The sequence below is a fragment of the Emydura macquarii genome, unplaced genomic scaffold, assembly GCF_026122565.2.
Source record: "Emydura macquarii macquarii isolate MOO-44397 ecotype Brisbane River unplaced genomic scaffold, CSIRO-AGI_Emac_v2 contig_446, whole genome shotgun sequence".
Taxonomy (NCBI): Eukaryota; Metazoa; Chordata; order Testudines; family Chelidae; genus Emydura; species Emydura macquarii.
This window is the reverse complement of record NW_027130583.1, coordinates 113,614-131,734: the sequence shown is the minus strand read 5'-3', so window position 1 is coordinate 131,734 and position 18,121 is coordinate 113,614. Positions and strand designations below refer to the sequence as shown.

The 18,121-nt window shown below is 66.1% G+C and overlaps 2 protein-coding genes across 4 annotated transcripts in view; one reads left to right on the top strand and one right to left on the bottom strand.

The window, feature by feature from the left end:
• Positions 1–337: 337 nt before the first annotated feature.
• Positions 338–14,787, top strand: TMEM198 (transmembrane protein 198). Of its 3 annotated transcripts, XM_067537647.1 has the most exons (6): positions 338–395; positions 8,610–8,859; positions 11,447–12,022; positions 12,269–12,459; positions 13,911–14,184; positions 14,365–14,787. In XM_067537647.1, exons 2-5 carry the CDS (start codon positions 8,697–8,699, stop codon positions 14,055–14,057), a joined length of 1,077 nt encoding a protein of 358 aa, XP_067393748.1. In that variant the 5' UTR covers positions 338–395; positions 8,610–8,696; the 3' UTR covers positions 14,058–14,184; positions 14,365–14,787. The 3 variants fall into 3 exon arrangements, with proteins under 3 accessions (XP_067393748.1, XP_067393746.1, XP_067393747.1); XM_067537645.1 differs by lacking the exon at positions 14,365–14,787 and having other exon boundaries at positions 12,269–12,550; positions 13,911–14,118; XM_067537646.1 differs by lacking the exons at positions 338–395; positions 14,365–14,787 and adding an exon at positions 7,426–7,532 and having other exon boundaries at positions 12,269–12,550; positions 13,911–14,118.
• Positions 14,788–16,974: 2,187 nt separating this feature from the next.
• Positions 16,975–18,121, bottom strand: part of OBSL1 (obscurin like cytoskeletal adaptor 1) — a 40,067-nt gene continuing 38,920 nt past the window's right edge. Inside the window, exons 28-29 of the mRNA XM_067537654.1 lie at positions 17,783–18,049; positions 16,975–17,054 (exon numbers count right to left, since the gene is read on the bottom strand). Coding sequence (XP_067393755.1) covers positions 17,035–17,054; positions 17,783–18,049 — 287 coding nt within the window. The 3' untranslated portion in view covers positions 16,975–17,034. The remainder of the gene's footprint in view (positions 17,055–17,782; positions 18,050–18,121) is intronic.

Below are 18,121 nucleotides of genomic sequence, written 5' to 3'. Positions count from 1 at the left end.
GGCCCCCTGCCCCCCCCCCCCGGCCCTGCCCCCTCTCTGCCCCCCCCACCCCCGGCACTAGCCGCCCAGGCATGGGGGTTCTCTGCGCCCCCCACGGCACTGCCCCCCTCTGCCCCTGCCCTGGGCATTGTCCTCTGCCCCCCCCCGGCCCTGCCCCCTCGCGGCCCCCAGCCCTAGGCACAGGGCCCCGTGAGCATCCTCTGCCCCCCCCCCCCCCCGCACCCCCCCCCCCACAAGTGTCCTCTGCCCCGTGCCCCTCCCCCACCCGGCGAGGCCCCGCCCCCCGTGACGCAACGGGTGACGTCAGCGGAGCTGTCCGCTCAGCACCGGGGCCGGGGGCTCAGCCGGGCCGGGCCGGGCCGGGACCATGCGCCGGGGCCGGGCCGGGCCCTCAGGTAGGAGCCGAGCCGAGCCGAGCCGGGACCGGCCCCGCGGGCTGCCTGCGCGGGGGGCTGCGGGGGCCTGGGGGAGGGAGGGGCCTTGAGATGGGGGGGCGCGGGGGCCGCGGGGGGGGGAGGGCTGGGGGGGCACTGGGGGGGTCGCGGGGGGGCCATCCCTGGGGCGGGGGGTCCCGGGGCGGGGGGTCCCGGCGGGGGACAAGGCTGCAGCTCCGTGTCCAGCCGCTCCGGCCGGGCTGTGCGCTGGCTGTGGGGCGGACAGGTCGCTGCCGGCAGGGCCGGAACCCGCAGGGCACCCCCGGCTGGGCCCGCTGCCCGGGGTGGGGTGACAGCGAGGGGGGCACAGCTGCCCAGCTTGGGGGGGGTTGGGGGTGGCAGGAAACAGCTTCCTCTGAGTAGGGCTGTGGGTTGGGGGGCTGGGAGGAGGGATGTGGGTGCGCACAGGGACCCACCCGCGGTAGGAGTAGATGAGGGGCCGGCTGTGGGGAAGGCAGGGAGGGGGGGGACAGCTGTGCTGGTTATGGGGCTGGCAGAGATGTTGGGGAGTGCTGCCCGGCTATGGGGGTGGCAGAGATGACGGGGACAACCGCCTAGTTATGGGGCTGGCAGGGATGGATGGGAACAGCTGCCCGGCTACGGGGGTGGCAGAGATGTTGGGGAGCACTGCCCAGCTATGGGGCTGGCAGAGATGGATGGAGACAGCTGCCCCAGGCTGGGGGAAGGAGGGGTGGCAGGGCAGACGGAGCGGCCAGGGGTGATTGCTCTGCATCTCACCAGCCCAGGGCCTTGGCTTCCAAGGAGCATTTGGGGTTCAGAGAGCACATAAGCGGCTGTGGGGCTGCTGGCTCCTTCAGTCTTGGGGCTCCCGCCCAGGCCTGGAAAAGGCCGCGGGCTCTGGGAAAATTTCCCCGCCCTGTGCTAGGAAGCTGTAAGACCCGAAGGGGCAGCAGGGGCCCAGCCAGCAAGCTCAGGTGTGTCCTCTCCCAGGCAGGAGCTGGCTGGTGGTGTGGGAACACGGCCCGTGGGGTTCCCGGGCTCCCGTTCTGCGCCTCTTTGTGCACCCCTGGGCTGGACAGCCACTTTATTCGTGCCCAGCCCCCTCTGCCCACACACTGAATCCAGCCCGGCTGCCCAGTCTCTAGGGCCAGCCTGGCAGGAAGGAGCTTGCTCCCTGACTGGAAGCGTGGGGCCTTCCTCCCATAACAGGGTTTCCCTCCAGAGAGGCGGCTTATCCCAGACAAAGAGAGGAGGAGCTGCTGCTGCCTGGCTCCAGCAGGCTTTGCAGCGCCGTAGCCTAGCAACACCAGGCCTTGCCTCCTGCCTCCTCCCAGCATCCTGAGCCGGCACCGGCTGCCGGGCACAGATGGAGGGAGCCGGGACAGGATGGTGTGGAGGGAGCGGCACCGGGACTGGGTGGGGCACAGAGGCATGGCCCAGCATGGGTGAGGGCAGGAAAGCCGCGCCGGGGCCCGGCCAGCGTGTCTCTGCGCTGTGTGGAGTGAGCACAGCAGAGTGGGCGTGGAGGGGGCAGGACTGTCTGGGGTGGGAGAAGGTGGGGTGGAGTTTAGTGGGTTGGGACGGGTATGGCACAGTTTTGCCTGCGTCGGGTGGGAAGGGCAGGGCAGCGTGGAGGGGGCAGGACAGGTGGGGTGGAGGACTGTCTGGGGTGGTTGGGACAGGTATGGCACAGCTTTGCCTGCGTCGGGTGGGAAGGGCAGGGCAGCATGGAGGGGGCAGGACGGGTGGGGTGAAGCGGGGGGCAGGACTGTCTGGGGTGGTTGGGACAGGTATGGCACAGCTTTGCCTGCGTCGGGTGGGAAGGGCAGGGCAGCATGGAGGGGGCAGGACAGGGTGGGGTGAGGGGGGCAGGACTGTCTGAGGTGGTTCAGTGCCTGCGTCGGGTGGGAAGGGCAGGGCAGCGTGGAGGGGGCAGGACAGGTGGGGTGAAGCGGAGGGCAGGACTGTCTGGGGTGGTTGGGACAGGTATGGCACAGCTTTGCCTGCGCGGGTGGGAAGGGCAGGGCAGCATGGAGGGGGCAGGACAGGTGGGGTGAAGCGGAGGGCAGGACTGTCTGGGGTGGTTCAGTGGTTGGGACAGGTATGGCACAGCTTTGCCTGCGCCGGGTGGGAAGGGCAGGGCAGCTTGGAGGGGGCAGGACAGGTGGGGTGAAGCGGGGGGCAGGACTGTCTGGGGTGGTTCAGTGCCTGCGCCGGGTGGGAAGGGCAGGGCAGCGTGGAGGGGGCAGGACAGGGTGGGGTGAAGCGGGGGGCAGGACTGTCTGAGGTGGTTCAGTGCCTGCAGTGGGTGGGAAGGACAGGGCAGCGTGCGGGGGGGCTGCACTGCTTGCTGTGAGCAGGGTTGCGATGTCGTGCGCTGGGGCACTGGGGTGTCATGGTGATGCAAAGGCCCAGCCAGAGTCCCAGTGGTGTGGGCAAGATGGAGCGGAGGAGACCAGCGGGGGCTGGAGCCCTGTGGTGTGGGACAGGGCAGGCTGGGCTGGGCTGGGGCAGCAGAGGCTGGCACATCTGCCCCCTCTAAACCTGAGCCCAAGCCCTGTCATTAGAGCCTTTGTTGTAGTGATGCTGCACACAAAGGCAGAGCGAGGGACACGTGGGAAGCCTGGGCTCTGTCACCGCCTGACTCTCCCGTGCGGAAACATGCAGCCTCCACACCGCCCCTTGCTGGGGCAGAGTTTGAAGTCAGCCCCTGGCACTGCCTGGCAGGAGCGGGCATAGTTTCTGTCTGTCCTGTTCTCCTGCCGCCAGCAGTCCCAGCGCTCAGCTAGCCCAGGGGCTGCTGGAGAACAGCACACGCAGGAAAGGCGGCTGGCTGAAGATTAACTTGGCAGGACGGACAGGAAAGTGGTGGGAGGGGAATATGTTCAGCTCCAGCTTCCACAACAGCAACCCCGGAGTGAGGGTCCTGCCCTGTGACTAGCCAGGAGGTTGGCCCTGTGCTATCAGCTACAGGAAGGATTTTCAGTCATTCCCAGCCTGGGTCAGATTCAGAGCAGGGGCGGATGCCCCAGCAGCCCACCAGCCAGTCCTGTGCTGGACCTGAGCGGCTAGCCACCACAGCAAGGCCCTTGCTCCCAGTCTTTTCACAGAGGCCCAGGGGCCGCCCTGGATCCGGTAGCTGGTTGCCAAGGCTCCAGCGGAGCCAGTCAGCGGGCACGGAGCGGTGAGAACCGCTGTTCTCCAATGTGACATGGCAGGCGGCCAGCAGCAGAGGCGGGGGAGTCACCGCAGCTGTGCCAAGCCCTCCTGGCCCCCCCAGAGCAGTTCCTGCAGTGCAGGGGAAGCACTGAAAGCTGGCTGGGAAGATGGTGCCCCCTTCCCCCTCCCCAGAGCAGCAGATTCAATGCTGTGAGTGCATGACCCGCAGGGAGCACGTTTTCAGGTCGGAATCACCCACGAGGGTCCCTCAGAGCCTGAGGGGACAGAGGTTGGAGGCCTCCACTCTACAGCAGCAGCCTGTGGGCCTCCTCCTGCCCCAGAGAGCAGCCTTTGTCCCCTGGGCTGCAGCTGGGCCATGCAGAGCCTCTTCCCCAGACACTCTGGGTGATTAGACGCCCAAAGCTTTTATTAGCAGCTTTGCTGCAGGCTGCCAGCGTCATGTCCGGGGCAGAGAGAAGAGACGCATGGAGGGTTCCCTTCCACAGGCCCATCCTGCCATCAGTTACCTGCACCATTCTCCACGGCCCCTCTGCTGAGAGAAGCTGGGACCTCAGGAGAGCTCTTCCAAGCGAGCTGGGAGAGAAGGGGGCCTGGCCCACAGACGGCCTTTATTGCATGTCGTCAGGGAACGTTTTCTGTTCCTCCGGGACGGGCACCCCTTTCCCCACAGGGCCGTCCGTCCGTCCGTCCGTCCCGACTCCGGTGTCTAAGCTGTGATATCCCTGGTCCATTCTCCTGTGTGCCGTGCCAGAGGTGGCAGATGGGAAAGCTGGGGCGCATGCTGCATTAGCCTGGAGGATAATCCCGCTAGAGCACTCTTGGGTCAGTCAAATGCAGTCACGGGCCAGCTGTGGAGTTACGCTCGGAAACGGCTCCCTGCAGGCCGCTGTCAGGAGGCTGCAGACATTGTCTGTGAAGCCCCAAGACACAAATTGGGACCTGGCCCTGCCCCTGCCCCGGGGAGCTGAATGAGAGTCGTAGACCCCAGGACTTGCTTGGTGACAGCTCGCTCAGATCCTGGTCCAGGGCAGGACCTTCCCTTTCTTGGGGTGGCTAGCCCAGCCCAGCTGTAAGTGTTCCCAAGGATGGGTACGTTCCCCTTCCCAGGAACAGGGCTCCCACCCTTCCCGCAGGAGAGAGCTCCCCAGTTAGACACCGGCTTCCTCGTAGAAAGCTACTGTGACACAGGATCAGAGAAAGGCATTGCCCCTGCGGCCAGATGCAGGGTTAGGAGGCGGAGGCATGGCTGTGTGTTCACACGGCTTGGCACTTCCTGCCCCTGGGAGCTCTTGCTCTGACGTGAACCCCGTTTGTTACCAGGGTAGTGGGGCTAGGCCTGTGTGTGTAAGCCAGGTCTGAGTGTCTCAGTGACACTCTCCCTGCTCAGCAGCTGAGGGACTGTTCAGGGCGCTATACACCCAGCTAGCTCTTGGCGGTTTCCATCCTCCAGAAAAGGCCAACACTAAACTACGTCCCTCGACACAGACTATTTACAGGGCTGGAAACATAGCAAGAGACAGTGACTACAGCAGAATCTGAGCAAGGCTCACAGTGCTGGGGCCTTCGAAGGACCCGAGATAGCAAGGATCCTGTCAGGGAGGCCCTTACATAATCAGCCGTGCCAGGATTTCCTGGGCACCGGCTCAGCCAGCCAGAAAATCTCCTCTCCCCCTGTATGTGTGTGTGTGTGAGGGTTGCTCCGAGTCAGCACCTGTCTCCCAGCAGGTGCCGGAGCTAAGCCCTTTCACTGAGGGCTCGGGATTAGACAATGGGCATTTTCCGTTTCCTGCACTTTGCTATAGCAGGGCCCCTTCCTCCTGGAGGCAGCTTTGCAGTCAGACCTGGTGTCTGTGGCTGGCCCCTTCCCATGTGAAACATTTCCTGAGGATTTGGAGCCCCAAACTTGCGCAGGTGCAGAGGGGCTGCCCCCTGGCCCTGCCTGGCAGCACCCGGCTAGCCCTGCCCGCCTGCTCCGCCCCGCTGGAGATGCAGAGGGGCAGCTTCCCTGCCTCCCTAGCCTTTGGTCCGATCCCCAGTGGATAACGTTAGGAGATCTGGGTCAGGACTGAGGGCATCAGCAGAGCTGTGTATGGAGGGGGAGACTCAGGCTAGAATAGCAGGTGGGCTGCCTGGTGGGGCCGAGGATCATCGCCAGGGGGGCGGCAAAGACACCAACAGGCAGGGCTGAGGGGCTGTGGGGCAGGCAGGAGCACTGCCAGGCAGAGCAGGGGGCAGGGCTAGGAGGGGGTTGGGGGGCAGGGCTGTGGGGCTGGGGGCAGGCAGGAGCACTGCCAGGCAGGACTGGGGGTGGGGCTAGGAGGGGGTTGGGGGGCAGGGCTGTGGGGCCGGGGGCAGGCGGGCACTGCCAGGCAGGACTGGGGGCTGATAGGAGGATGTGATAGGAGAGAGAAGGGGGCAGTTGGGTAATTTCCCTGCAGCCAATCAGCAAGTGCCTTGCCTGCCTTAGCAACAGCGCCTGCACCAATGGCGTGGCAGCGAGCCGCAGGGGTCTGCCCCCCCCCCACACCCCCTCCCGCACGTGGGGCTGGGCAGGGATCCTGGTTCCAGGGCCTGGCCAGCCCCAAGGCGTGTGGGGCCTCCTGCTGCCAGGGCTCCCCTGCCCCCGCTGCCCTGGCCTGGTGCTCCTGGGGGCCCGCACTGGGGGGTCCGATTCCCTGCCCCCGGCACGGCTTGGCACTGCGCTGCCAGCTGGGGGGTGCTGGCGGGCAGGCTGAGCTGGGCACCCGCACAAGGAGCCGTACAAGCAGCGGCTGGAGACGGGTGCACCGCACGCACAGCCCAAGTGAAAGCATTTCAGACACAGCCCGCTAGGTAACCTGCACTTTAACCGGCACCCCCTCCCCTGTCGGAGGAGAACTTTTAAAGGAAAGCCCTTGCCAGCCTCCCAGCTGGCGCCCTGCTGGGCCGCAGTCAGCGTTCACTGGTTAAAGACACACGGCCGGGGCAGGCAGGAAGATGCAGCTCCTGTCTCTGTGGCCCGTGGTCAGTTTGTGAAAACAGATGCTCTGCAGCCTCGCGGGCCCCTCTGTAGCCTGGCCGGTTTCGCCAGCACCTGGCCCAGGCCCAGGCTTGGCTGAAGAAGACCACGTCTGGTTGAAGCAGAGCGCGGCTACGGAGCTTTGTCCGGCCTGGCCGGGCTGCAAGAGACAGAAATGATGGAGGCAGAAGGACACAAGGGGGTGGAGATTGACCCTGTAGGACAGGAGTAATAGCCGGATCCTCGGGCTCCCACCTCACAACAAGACAAAGCCCTGGAGGTGCGGCTGTCTGTTGCTGCTACACACAGGCTGGCTGCCGGTAGGGAATGGGGACTGTATTCTGGAAAGCAGCGACTGGAGAAGACTGCAGGGCGTCGTGGAGGAGCATCTGAACATGAACTCCCAGCGCCAGAGTGTGGCCGAAAGGGTCTGGTTTCCACCCAGGGCCGAAGATTTCTGCCTGCTGCTGCTGAGAACGTTCCCTGAAATCCCCCGGCTGCAGGGTTCAAGTCACCCCGCTCCATTTGGGCAGACAGACAAGCCGAGAACCACGCACCGGCCCTCACTGTGTTTGCCCTACAAAGGGCAGCAGGAGTGGGGAGGTGATTTCCCTCTGAGGTGACCATCAGAAGGTGGACGCTGAAACAGTGGAGAGGGCTCAGAAAAGAGCCCAAGTGGTCTGCGGGCTGGAGAAAATGCCCTGCAAGAACAGCTGTCGAGAGGTGCCAGCCCGGGTACTAAGCACTCTGCAGTCTCGTGAGTCAGGCTGAGCAAGAGCCAACGGCTGGAAGCTGCAGCTGGCCAAATCCCGATAGGAATAAGGCCCAGTGTGTAACAGCGCAGGCGACTAGCCCTGGGAACAAGCTGCTCCAGGAAGCGGTGGATTCTCCTTCGCGAGAGAGCCTGGTGCCTTGCTGGAGGAGGCTTTGGCCGAACACAAGTGACAGCTCAGTGCAGGGTACCTGGGTAAAACCCTCTGGCCTGGGCTACGCGGGAGGTCAGACCAGGTGCTCTGATGTTCCCATCTGGCCTTGAGCTCTGGATCGGTGCTGTCGGCGTGGGCCGTCGCCGCGCCTTGGGCTGCTCTCTCGGAGCTCAGTGCAGCCAGGCGCTCTGGTCTCTGGAGTGAGCCGGGTTGGGTTGTTTGCGGGCCAGGCCTCTCTGTGTAGGGCAGTGCTGTTGGTTCAGCCTGGGGACCTCTGTTTCAGAGCCGCTGGGTTGGACTCTGACTGGGGTTAGAGACAAGGGCTGGTTGGGTTCTTGCGGGCGTTAGTGCCTGAAACAGGTCTTACCTTTCCAGCATTGCTGCCTCAGTTTCCCTTCTGGTTTGCATCCCGCTCTTCTAGTGGGGCAATTCTGGCCTCAGTTTCCCTCCTCTCAGAGTCGTTTGGCTCTTGAGCCCTTCACTGCTGGGGGAGCCAAAAGGACCACAACAAGACAGCCCTTTATCGGCTTGCCCTAGCCCCAGTCACCCTCCATTGCCCTTCCCTGCCCCCAGACGCTGGGGGACCCGCTCCGTGGCCCTCCTTGGCTCCCCTACAGATGCAGGGTGAATCGCTCCATCAGGCTTACTAGCCTTTTACACACGCTGTGGTACGGCTAAGGCATCTCTAGCCTTTAACGCACGCTGTGGTACGGCTAAGGCATCTCTACTGTCTCCCTCCCAGGGCCCCGCTGTTCCTACCTGCTTTGATGCCGGCGGCGGCCTTGCACCTTTGCTGGAAGTCCCGGCCTGGACCCAGCTGGAAGTTCACGCTTGGCTCCCATCCCAAAGCTGCCAAGCCCCCCATGGCCTCCTCCGTGTCCTTCTAGAGCCCACTTGTCCCTGGGCCTTCCCCCTCACGCCTCTCCATGGCTGCCCTCCTGCTCCAGCCAGATCTCTGTCCGGGGCCTGGGGGTGGCTCTGGGCTGGGCAGCAGCCTGCAGTCCTTGCTGTGGGGCTGGGCTCTGCCTGGGGTAGTGGGCGCGGGGTGCTCGGGGCAGGCTGGCTCTCACCCCACCACTGCCTTTCCCCATTGCTGCCCTCTCTCGCCAGCTGGAGGAGGCTCCTGGATGCAGCGTGGCCTGCGGGGAGCAGGAAGGGCGCAGGGCTTCTGACGCGGCTGTCGGGATCACCAGAGCCATGACTTCAACGGTGCAGACGCTGCGCTTCCAGCTGCTGCCGCACGACACGGGCCCGGAGTGGGCCCACAGCTGCGAGCAGGAGATCGAGCGCCGATACCAGGTGGTTCCCTCCGTCGTGTGCACCATGTGCTGCCTCTTCGGGATCATCTACTGCTTCTTTGGTGAGTGCGGCAGGGCCGGGCCCAGCAGCCTCTGGCTGTGAGCAGCAGCAGGGAGCGCGGGGCGGGAGGAGGAAGGGATAAGAGACGGGTGGGCGGTGAGCGAGGGGAGGCGCAGCAGGAGAGCAGCAGCAATAACCAGCATGCTTTGCAGCACGTTGCTGCTGTCGCCTGGACATGTGGGGACACTGAGGCGCAGGGCAGGGGGCCTGGCCTCCCTCCAGCTCACAGCACGTCAGTGGCAGAAGGGAGAAGTCCTGGCTCCCAGCCACGCTGTTCAAGCCCTCTTCCCTGGGCCCGCCTGGAGTCAGAGATAGAGCCCAGGACCCCTGGCTCCCAGCCCAGGTTCTTCCCACAGCGAGGGAGAGCCAGACAGTCGTGAAGGGCCGGGTACTGGGTTGCTGGTGGCGCCAGGCCAACACATGGAAGGGGCCCATTTCAGCTCTAGCTCCAGCGGTCTCTGCCGCCTGCCTCACTGGGGCCAAGCTGGCTGGGATGGCCGGTGGGCGGGGAGCTGCACAGGGACTTTGCTGGGCCCTGCCAGGCAAGTCGATCCTGAGGAAGCCCGGCCCAGGCAGGCCCCACTCCTGATCCAGCCTGGCTGATCACGCTTCTCCCAAAGGGCAGGAAGAATCCCCGCCCCAAGAGCGGCTCAGCCTGGCAGGCACCGTCACCTTCCAGCAGGGTGGGGTGGGTAGGGTGCAGAGGAGTGGGACTCTGGGGGGGGAGGGGGCACTGGACAGTGGAGGAATGGGGGAGGGCCTGTGGGGGGCACTGGGCGGGGAATGGTGGTGTGCAGGGTGCTGTACAGTTGTGGAGGGCAATCTCTGGGCAGGGGGGTTCTGGGCACGGGTTCAGGAGGATGGTGGTGCATTGTGTGATATGGGCCCACCCCTGAGGGGAAGGGACGTGCCGCTGCCAGGTTGTAACCAGGGCCCTCGTGCTGGGATGAGCAGGCCCCATTGCCCCCAGCCAGCCCCTCGCTCTGGGGACTGACCCCCTGGCCACCCACACCATGCCCCATTGTCCCATGGGCACCCACAAATCCACTCAGCGCCGGGCCCACCAAAACGTGAATCTGGCCCTAGGAGGGGCTGAGGCTGGGTGGCCGAGGGACGCGGGCCCAAGCAGCAGCTCCCACCTGCGGGCTCAAGCCAGGCAAAGTTTTGCTACCATGAAAATGACTCTTGTGCATCTGTGCCTGCGCTGAGGGCGCTGTGACCCATCCATGCCTAGGCCAGGGCAGCCACCTGGAAATGCCACGGTCAGAGCAGGCTGGAAAAGGAGAGCAGATTCTCCCCGCCTGGGGGAAACACTGCAGTAAGTTCACCAGACAGTGCTTCTGATCCCCCACCCTGGGGTAACAAACTAGGAGCTACCCAGCCCCCTTACTGCATTTCCGTCTCAGGCTCCCAATCAGCCGCTAGTTCCAGTAAGACGTATTAGAACTCTGCTCCCTTTTCCCAAAAAGGTTCCCCTGCTCTCCAGAGTCAGCCACGTTGCCAGATTAATACACGTTTGGATCTTAGCCAAAATACCACGCTGCCAGCCAGGCCCTTAGTAACTAAAGCTAACAGTTCGTTATAAAAGGAAAGAACCAAACGATAAGAGAACTGTGAGATGGGCAAAGCACCCAGCTACATACAAATGACCGTACAGTCCGTATCTATCACATTCTCAGTAAAGTGTGGCGTTTGCAGGCACGTCCAGCACCTCTGGCGTACACCCAGTACCTGGATGGTCTCAGTCCTTTGTTTCACAGCTACAGTTGCAGATGAGTTGATCCAGGGGTAGGAACTGAAGCAGGAATAAAAAAAATTGCTTCAGGGCCTTATATTTCCCTTCTGCCCCGTGCTGCGCTGTGCTGTGCTGTGCTGTGGGCGGGACACTCTTTGGTCTAGCTAAGCTTGTGGACATTCACAGGAAGAAGATGGAGTCCAGAATCACATGAGCACATCACCTGCCCTTGCAGGCTTTGTTGAGTCACAGGAACAGCCATTACTTGTTACCTGGCTAAAGCCTCCACAGGAGGGCTCCCCCGGTGGGAAAGCAGTCCTCTTATGGCCCATTGTGAAAGCTAATGGGCCATCAACTGGCACTGTTCTTTCACAGACTAGCTAGACTGCATACAAACAATTACTCCAGGCGCAAACACGTTTGAAATCCGGATGGCCAGTCGTATCTGGAACTTCAGATACACAGCGGTTACACGCACATAAAGAATATTACCATAGTTACAGATTACAACCTTGCCAAGGGTCCCTGGCATGGCCTCGCTTGTGCAAATTAGTGTAATGTTGCCGTAGTGATAGCACTAATGTTATAAATGGTCACCCCTAAGCCAGACCGCGTCGCAGCCGCCTGCAGCGAAGCTGGTACCCTGCACTCCCAGGAGCCAGGAGCCCTGCCCGGAGCCCCCCCCTGCTCTCAGCTGGCCCCATGTGCTCCCCAGCCAGGAGCCCCCTGCTCTCAGAGGGCATAGAGGAGGGCGCTGCAGCGTGTCAGCGCCGGAGAGGGCTCGCGCCAGCCCCGCCTGCCGGCCAGGCGGCCAGAGCCCCTCGGCAGTGACCAGCCCCGCTCTCCTCCCCAGGCTACCGCTGCTTCAAAGCCGTCATGTTCCTGACGGGCCTGATGTTCGGCTCCATTGTCATCTTCATGCTGTGCTACAAGGAGCGGGTGCTGGACACGCAGCTGAGCGTGGAGGCCTCCGTGGGCATCGGGCTGGGCATCGGGGCGCTCTGCGGGCTGGTCACCATGCTGGTGCGCAGCGTCGGCCTCTTCATGGTGGGGCTGCTGCTGGGGCTGCTGCTGGCGCTGGCCACGCTGGTGGCCATGGAGCCGTTCTACCACCCACCCACCGTCTGGGTCCCGCTCGGCCTGCTGCTGGGCCTGGGCCTGCTCAGCGCCGTGCTCACCCTGCAGTGGCAGAAGCTCTTCACCACCCTCTCCACGGCCGTCTTCGGCAGCGCCATCATGACGGTCACCGTCGACTACTTCCTCGAGCTGCTGCGCCTGGTGCAGTACGTCTACGAGCGCGTCAAGGTGGCGCCCGCGCGGCCTGTGTGCTGGTACAGCTGGGTCGTCCTGGGCGTCTGGCCCGTCCTCGCCGCGCTGGGCGTCCTGGTGCAGTGGAAAGTCACGGCCGAAGGCTACTCCCACACCGAGGGTGAGGGCCGGGCGGAGGGGCGCAGGCGCAGGCTGAGGGGGCAGGTGCAGCGGGGGGTGTGTGGCCACGGGGTGTATTGGATCAGATCGCATGTTCCATGTGTTTGGGAGGGTGGGGGGGGGGGGGTTTGCAGGCGTTGTAGACGGGCATGGAGGGTTTTCAAGACTGGGGTACCCTCGGAGGGGGGGTTTCGGGGTGCTGTGGGGGGTACAGAAGAGAGCCCTCACGTCCCCGCTCTCCCTGCAGTGGTTATCAGCCGGCAGCAGCGCCGGGTGCAGCTGATGAGGATCAAGCAGCGGGAGGAGCGGAAGGAGAAGAAGAAGAAGCGGCGGCCGCACCATGCCCCTGCCCACCAGCACAAGGCCCACCTGCCCGAGCCCACCTACCGCCGCAAGCCCAACCCAGTGCGCCGCTTCGACGGGGACGTGCTCTCGCCTGTGAGTCCCGTGCCCCAGGCAGAGATCCCCCGGGCCTTGGTGCTGTGCGTGGGCCCTGGGAATGCGTGGGCATGCCAGCTGACACCCCCAGGTGGGCTCTGCCTGCTACACGCACAGCGTCGCCTCCTTCAGCCAGAAACCTTTATTGCAGCGCGCAGCACAATGATAAGCGAGGGGGGCTGGACAGAGCCAGCCCGCGGCCGCCTGGCCCTGCGACTCCCCTACATGCAGCTGACCGGGGGGCGGGGGGGGGCCTTTGCCTTCTCACAGGGCATCTCCCCTGGTTTCATACACTGGCCAGGGCTAACATATGACGGGAACAACCAGACCCGCACCAGCCGGAGCAGGCAGGAGCAGAACCAGAACTGGAGCCGTCCCCAGTCTGTGGGGGTGGGGGAAAGAGCTTTCCCATCCCCCTCTCCTTAGCTACAGCTGCTGGGGGGATGCCAGGTCCTGCATCCCAGCTGGGGGAGCCTGTGACCAGGACCTGGGGCACTTACTGCATGTTGTCGGGGCAGACAGGCCGTGGTCAAGGGCTATTGGGTGGCAGCGTTTGAGCAGGCCCAGGGCCATGGCACTGCCGGGTTCATGGTGGGAGGGGGCTGGGCTGGGCTGGGGCAGGCCAGGAAAGGGGGGAGCTGGCAAGGGGCGCGTGGCCAAATGGGAGGCGCCGGTCCCTAATACTGGCACGGGAGGCTGGGAGCTTACCATGGGGCAGGGCTGGGCCATGTCATGCACTGGGCAGAGCCCAGAGACCAGACGCCCACTGGCCACGCAGAGGCTGAGCCCCAGCAGAGTGTGGGGCCAGACCCCCCCCCCCACAGCACCACAGCAGGCCACTGGCCCCAGCATCCCCCCCTTCTCCAACCCCCGTGGCACCCAGACCCATCTCCCTCCCCTGCCATAGCCCTGGCCTCCAGCCGGCTGCCTCCCTTCAGCCGGGCTGGCTGGTACTTGGGGGGGGGGGGAGAAGCTGTCCCAGCCTGGGGCTGTACATGCAAGAAATGTGGCTGTAAAACTCAGCCCCGCCCCACCCCCTGCAGCCTCATCCCGGCACCCCCAGTCGCCCACAGCCCCGTCCCAGCACACACACCCAGCGATAACCCCCCCGTGCTCCTGGGTTCTGCTGCCTGGGCTCCCCCGAGGGCCCCGCCTGCCCTGGGGCGCGTGTGCCAACTGGCCTGTGCTCCACTCCCTGCAGCGAGAGGGCCCCGAGCAGTGGGGCTGGGGAGACCCCCCCCCGTCCAGCACGTGAACGTCCCCCGGGCGGGCGGCCAGGGTTGTGGCAGCGGCCCCACCTGCTGGACAAGGGCTGTACTGCAGCGTCCTGGCAAGTCCTTCCACCCCCAGGGCCCCAGCGCTGGGGACGGGGCGCGGGGGCCGGGAGAGGGGCCCAGGGTGGGGGAGGCGGGCTGGGGCCATGCCGCTCATGTCCTGCCTCTCTCACCCAGAGCTACATCCAGAGTTTCCGGGAGCGTCAGACGGGGGCGTCGCTGAGCAGCCTCGTCACCAGCACGCACGCCGTGGTCGACCTGGACTATGACTGCGGCTCGACCGTGCCCCTGACCATGGGGGCTGGCCCAGCTGTTCGGGTATAACCCCGACCCACAGACCTCTAGGGACACCAGCACCAGGGCCCTGGCGGCCCACATGGACCAGCTCTCCTGCCAGACCAGGGCCCAGGCGGGCCCCACGGACCAGCTCTGCTGCCAGACCAGGGCCCAGGCGGGCCCCACGGACCAGCGCTCCCGACGCACCAGAGCCCTGGCGGGCCCCATGGACCAGCTCTGCTGCCAGACCAGGGCCCAGGCGGGCCCACACGGACCAGCTCTGCTGCCAGACCAGGGCCCAGGCGGGCCCCACGGACCAGATCTCCCCACGCTCTGCTGCCAGACCAGGGCCCAGGCAGGCCCCACGGACCAGCTCTCCCGACGCACCAGGGCCCGGGCAGCTGCCAGGGGCGTGTTGGAGGGACCGTGGCGATGGCGTGGTTGGGGCAGGTGGAGCCCATCCATCCCTGGGACCCGCAAAGACAGGCAGTGCTGGGAGAGGGTGCTCATGCTCGCTGGCACGTACGTGGCTGCCTGGAGCGGAGGGTGATGTGCACCACTGCCAGGGCCCGAGGGGGGCACTGCCCAGGGCAGGGGCTGCTGTGCCACGGCCCATGTGCCAACGTGGGACCCCCAGCGCACCTGGTACTGCCTTGCTTTCTCCCAGAGACCCCCTGCGAGCAGCTCCCCGAGTGCCTGCCCATAGCTCCCCCCACCCGTCCCCCCTCGGTGAGAGCAACTTCCTGAGTGCCTGTGCCCCCACTACCCCCCCCCCCAATATTTCCCCCACGAGCAGTTTGCTGAGTGCCTGTCCTCCCCCCCCCCGGCTCCCTGGGAGCTGTCCCCCCAGGCCCTGGGGCAGCCGTTCCCAGGGAGAACTGCCCACGGTCGGTGCTGTCCCAGGCCCTGCCATCGCCGTGGGGTGCTGCAGGCCGCCCGAGGGGCCGCGTGAGCGAGATGCTGCTGCGCGCCCCATGCACGGAAGGGACGTTCTCTTCCCTGGCCCTGGGACTGGGCCACCACGCGCTCCCCAGGGCCAGCTGCTGCCAGTGCTGCCCGGGCTGGGGCAATGCTAGGTGTGAGTGTGAAACGTCCCTGGGGGGGGGGCAGGTCTGCCCCATGGCAGCCGGCAGTGGGGCCACACCGGGCACCCTCACCACCCCTGCCACCTGCATCTCACATAAAACAAGCGCGGCAGCTGGCTGGTGTGAGGTGGGGACTGGGCCGTGGGGCCTTTCCCCTGCGGGCGCCCCGCCTCTGCGTGCGGGCTGGCTCGGCGGGCTCAGGAATGGAAGACGAGGCCTTCCCCCTCCAGGGGTTCTGGTCCAGTCCCAAGGCGGGGGGACTGGCTTGCTCAGGGCTATGGGGCCTTTCACCTCCGGGCCTGACTATGGACCACTGCTGGTGCGGTGTTGCTGTGCCCGGGAGGCGTACCGGGTGGGGGGGATGGTGCCGGACCCGCTGGGCAGAGCTGGGCTGGGGGGTGCAGAGCTGGGCCTAGTTGCCTGGGGCTGCATTTAACTGCAGCCGGGGGGATGGGATGGGGGGGTTGGCACAACCCAGGCGTCTGGGGCGGCAGCTGGCCCCTGCCCAGCCCTGCGCGTTGCTGTGATTTGTGTTAATTTATTACTGAGGGAGCTGGGCCCTTACACCTGGGCGAGCCTGCCCCCACGGGATCCGGGCCCCCAGGAGGCTGCTGGGGGTGGACAGAGCCCGGGGGGGGGGGGGAGGCTGGGCTGGGCTGCCAGGGCTGTCTGCCTGCCATGGTCTGTGCTTCGCTCCGCTCCCCGCTGCCCCACACGTCACTAGGTGCCCTCTGACCCCCAGGGAGCACGGCTGGGGCTGGGGAACAGGACCTGCTGCTGCCCCCCAGACCAGAGGGGCCTTAGTCACCTCCTGCCCCAGCCAGTCTAACAGCAAACAGGGACCGTCTGCCCCCCCTTTCCTCGGGGAGGGGTGGTCCCTGCGCTCTCAGCTGCAGCATGGCAGGCCCCCGCCCCGGCTGTAGCCATGGGACGCTGCATGTTTCCACCGCTGCCCCTCCCCCCCCCCCGCAGAACCCCTGGGCTCCTTCCTCCTTTTCAGTCCTTTTGTAAATGTGCCAAAGGCTGCCCGGGCCGCGGCCACGCAGTAAAGAGCCTTTTGGAGCCACGCCTCTGTGTGTGCCTGGGGGCTGGGCATGGCGCGGGGCACACGTGGGCGAGACCTGGGCAGGGGGGCACTGCGCCCTAGACCTGAGCCTGTGCACGGGCGGGGGGGTCCCTGCGATGCACTGCTGGGAGCATGGAGCCCCCCGGCTGCGTCAGAGCCCAGCCCGCACAGAGCAGGACGGGCCCAGGGCACGGTCCGGCTCCGCCGCGCTGGGGGGTGAACCCCACGGGCTGGCAGCAAGGGCCTCCCTCCCCGCTCGCGCTGCGGGGCATGGATGTGTGATGGGGGGGATGTTGTCAGGTGATTTGGGGGCACTATGGGCTGGCACTGCTGCGTGGGGAGGGCTGCCAAGTGCTGTGTGGGGCAGAGGCACAGGCAGGTGATTGGGGGCACTGCGCCTCTCCTTCAAGACCCAGTCCCCCAGCTGCCCCACAGCAGCAGAGGAAGCTGCTGGGGGAGCCCCCGCCGGTCCTGTCTGGGCCCATCACCCCAGGGCTCTGGCCCGGCCAGGGTGAGCTCCCCGTGCCCCAGCACAGGCGCCCCCAAACCAGTTTGTTTCTGCTTCTCCCCCTATGGGGCTCTTGGGGGGCAGTGGGGTCTTTCCCTGGGCCCAGCAGCTGGTGTCTCTTGGCCGGGGGCCTGGGGCTGCTCGCTGCGCCCTGCCTCGCTCTGGGTCTGGGGGGGGCCACTGGGAAATGGATTCCTGCCCCTTGTGTTGCTAAGTAACGGACGTGTAGGGTCAATTCAGACACCTGGGGGTCACCCCACAGCACCCCTGCCCCAGGGAGGCCACAGCACATCAGAGCAAGACAGGTGGGGATTGGAGAGTTTAATTAGCAGGAACCGTCTGTCCAGCCGGCAGTCAGTGCATGTCCTACGCCAGCCCCTCATGCCCTGGGGAGGAGAAGGGGAGGTCAGGGAGCGGCGGGGACTGATCCTGCCCCCCCGCCCTGCAGCTGGCAGTCCAGGGGGCAGGTTCCAGCCTGACCCCCATCCAGAGACCCTGCACCATGACCCGGCTCGCTTGCAGGGTCACGGACCCTGATCGGGGGGGAGAGGCGCCCAGCAGCAGAGCGATGGACTGGAGGGGCGGGGGGGCCACGGCAGAGCGAGGGGCCCCACACTAGGGTGCAGACGCTGGCTGGGCTCCTAGACACCCCCGCAGCGGCGCCCGGCGCTGGCTGGGACACACGTACCGCGCACGGTGAGCCAGGCCTTGGCGCGGGCGGTGCCGACGCAGACCCGCAGCAGGCCGCTCGTGCCGGGCGCGGGCAGGCGCAGGGTCAGCCGGTGCACCGGGCCCTGGATCTCCATCTGCACGTGGCCTCCTGCCTGCAGCACCTGCCCGTTCAGGCTGCACTGGGGCGGGCGCGTCGGGGGGGCCGACACCTCGCATTCAAACCGGGCCTCAGCGGGGGCCAGCACCTCCACGTCCTGCACCCCCTCCGCAGCTGCACCCCCTCGGCTGCAAGGCTAGAGCGGCACCGTCAGGGCGGGCCCAGCCTGCCCGGCCCTGGGCCTGGCACCAGCCACTCCTCCAGGGGACCCGGCCCCGTCCCCCGCGTGGGGTTCCTTCCCCCCAGGGCCAGGCCCGTCCTCCCCCCGCCGCCCCGGCTGCTCACCCTCCACCAGCAGGCGCGCGGTGCAGCGGGCGTCGAGGGCGTCGCAGGTGTAGGGGCCCTCGTCCTGCGGCCCCAGCCGGTGGATGACCAGCGTGCGGTAACAGTCCAGGTTGCAGATCTCGTACTTGTCGCTGGCGAAGATCTCGGTGTCGCCGCGGAACCAGCGCACGCGGCCGCGCGCCTGCGAGACGGTGCACTCCAGCGTGGCCTTGTGCCCCGCCAGCCCCGTCTTGTCTCGCAGCGGCTTGACGATCCGGATGGGGAGAGCTGCCAGCAGGCGCGGCCTGTGAGTCCACGGGGGGGCGGGCGGGGGGTCGCGCCCACCTGCCCTCCCCCGAA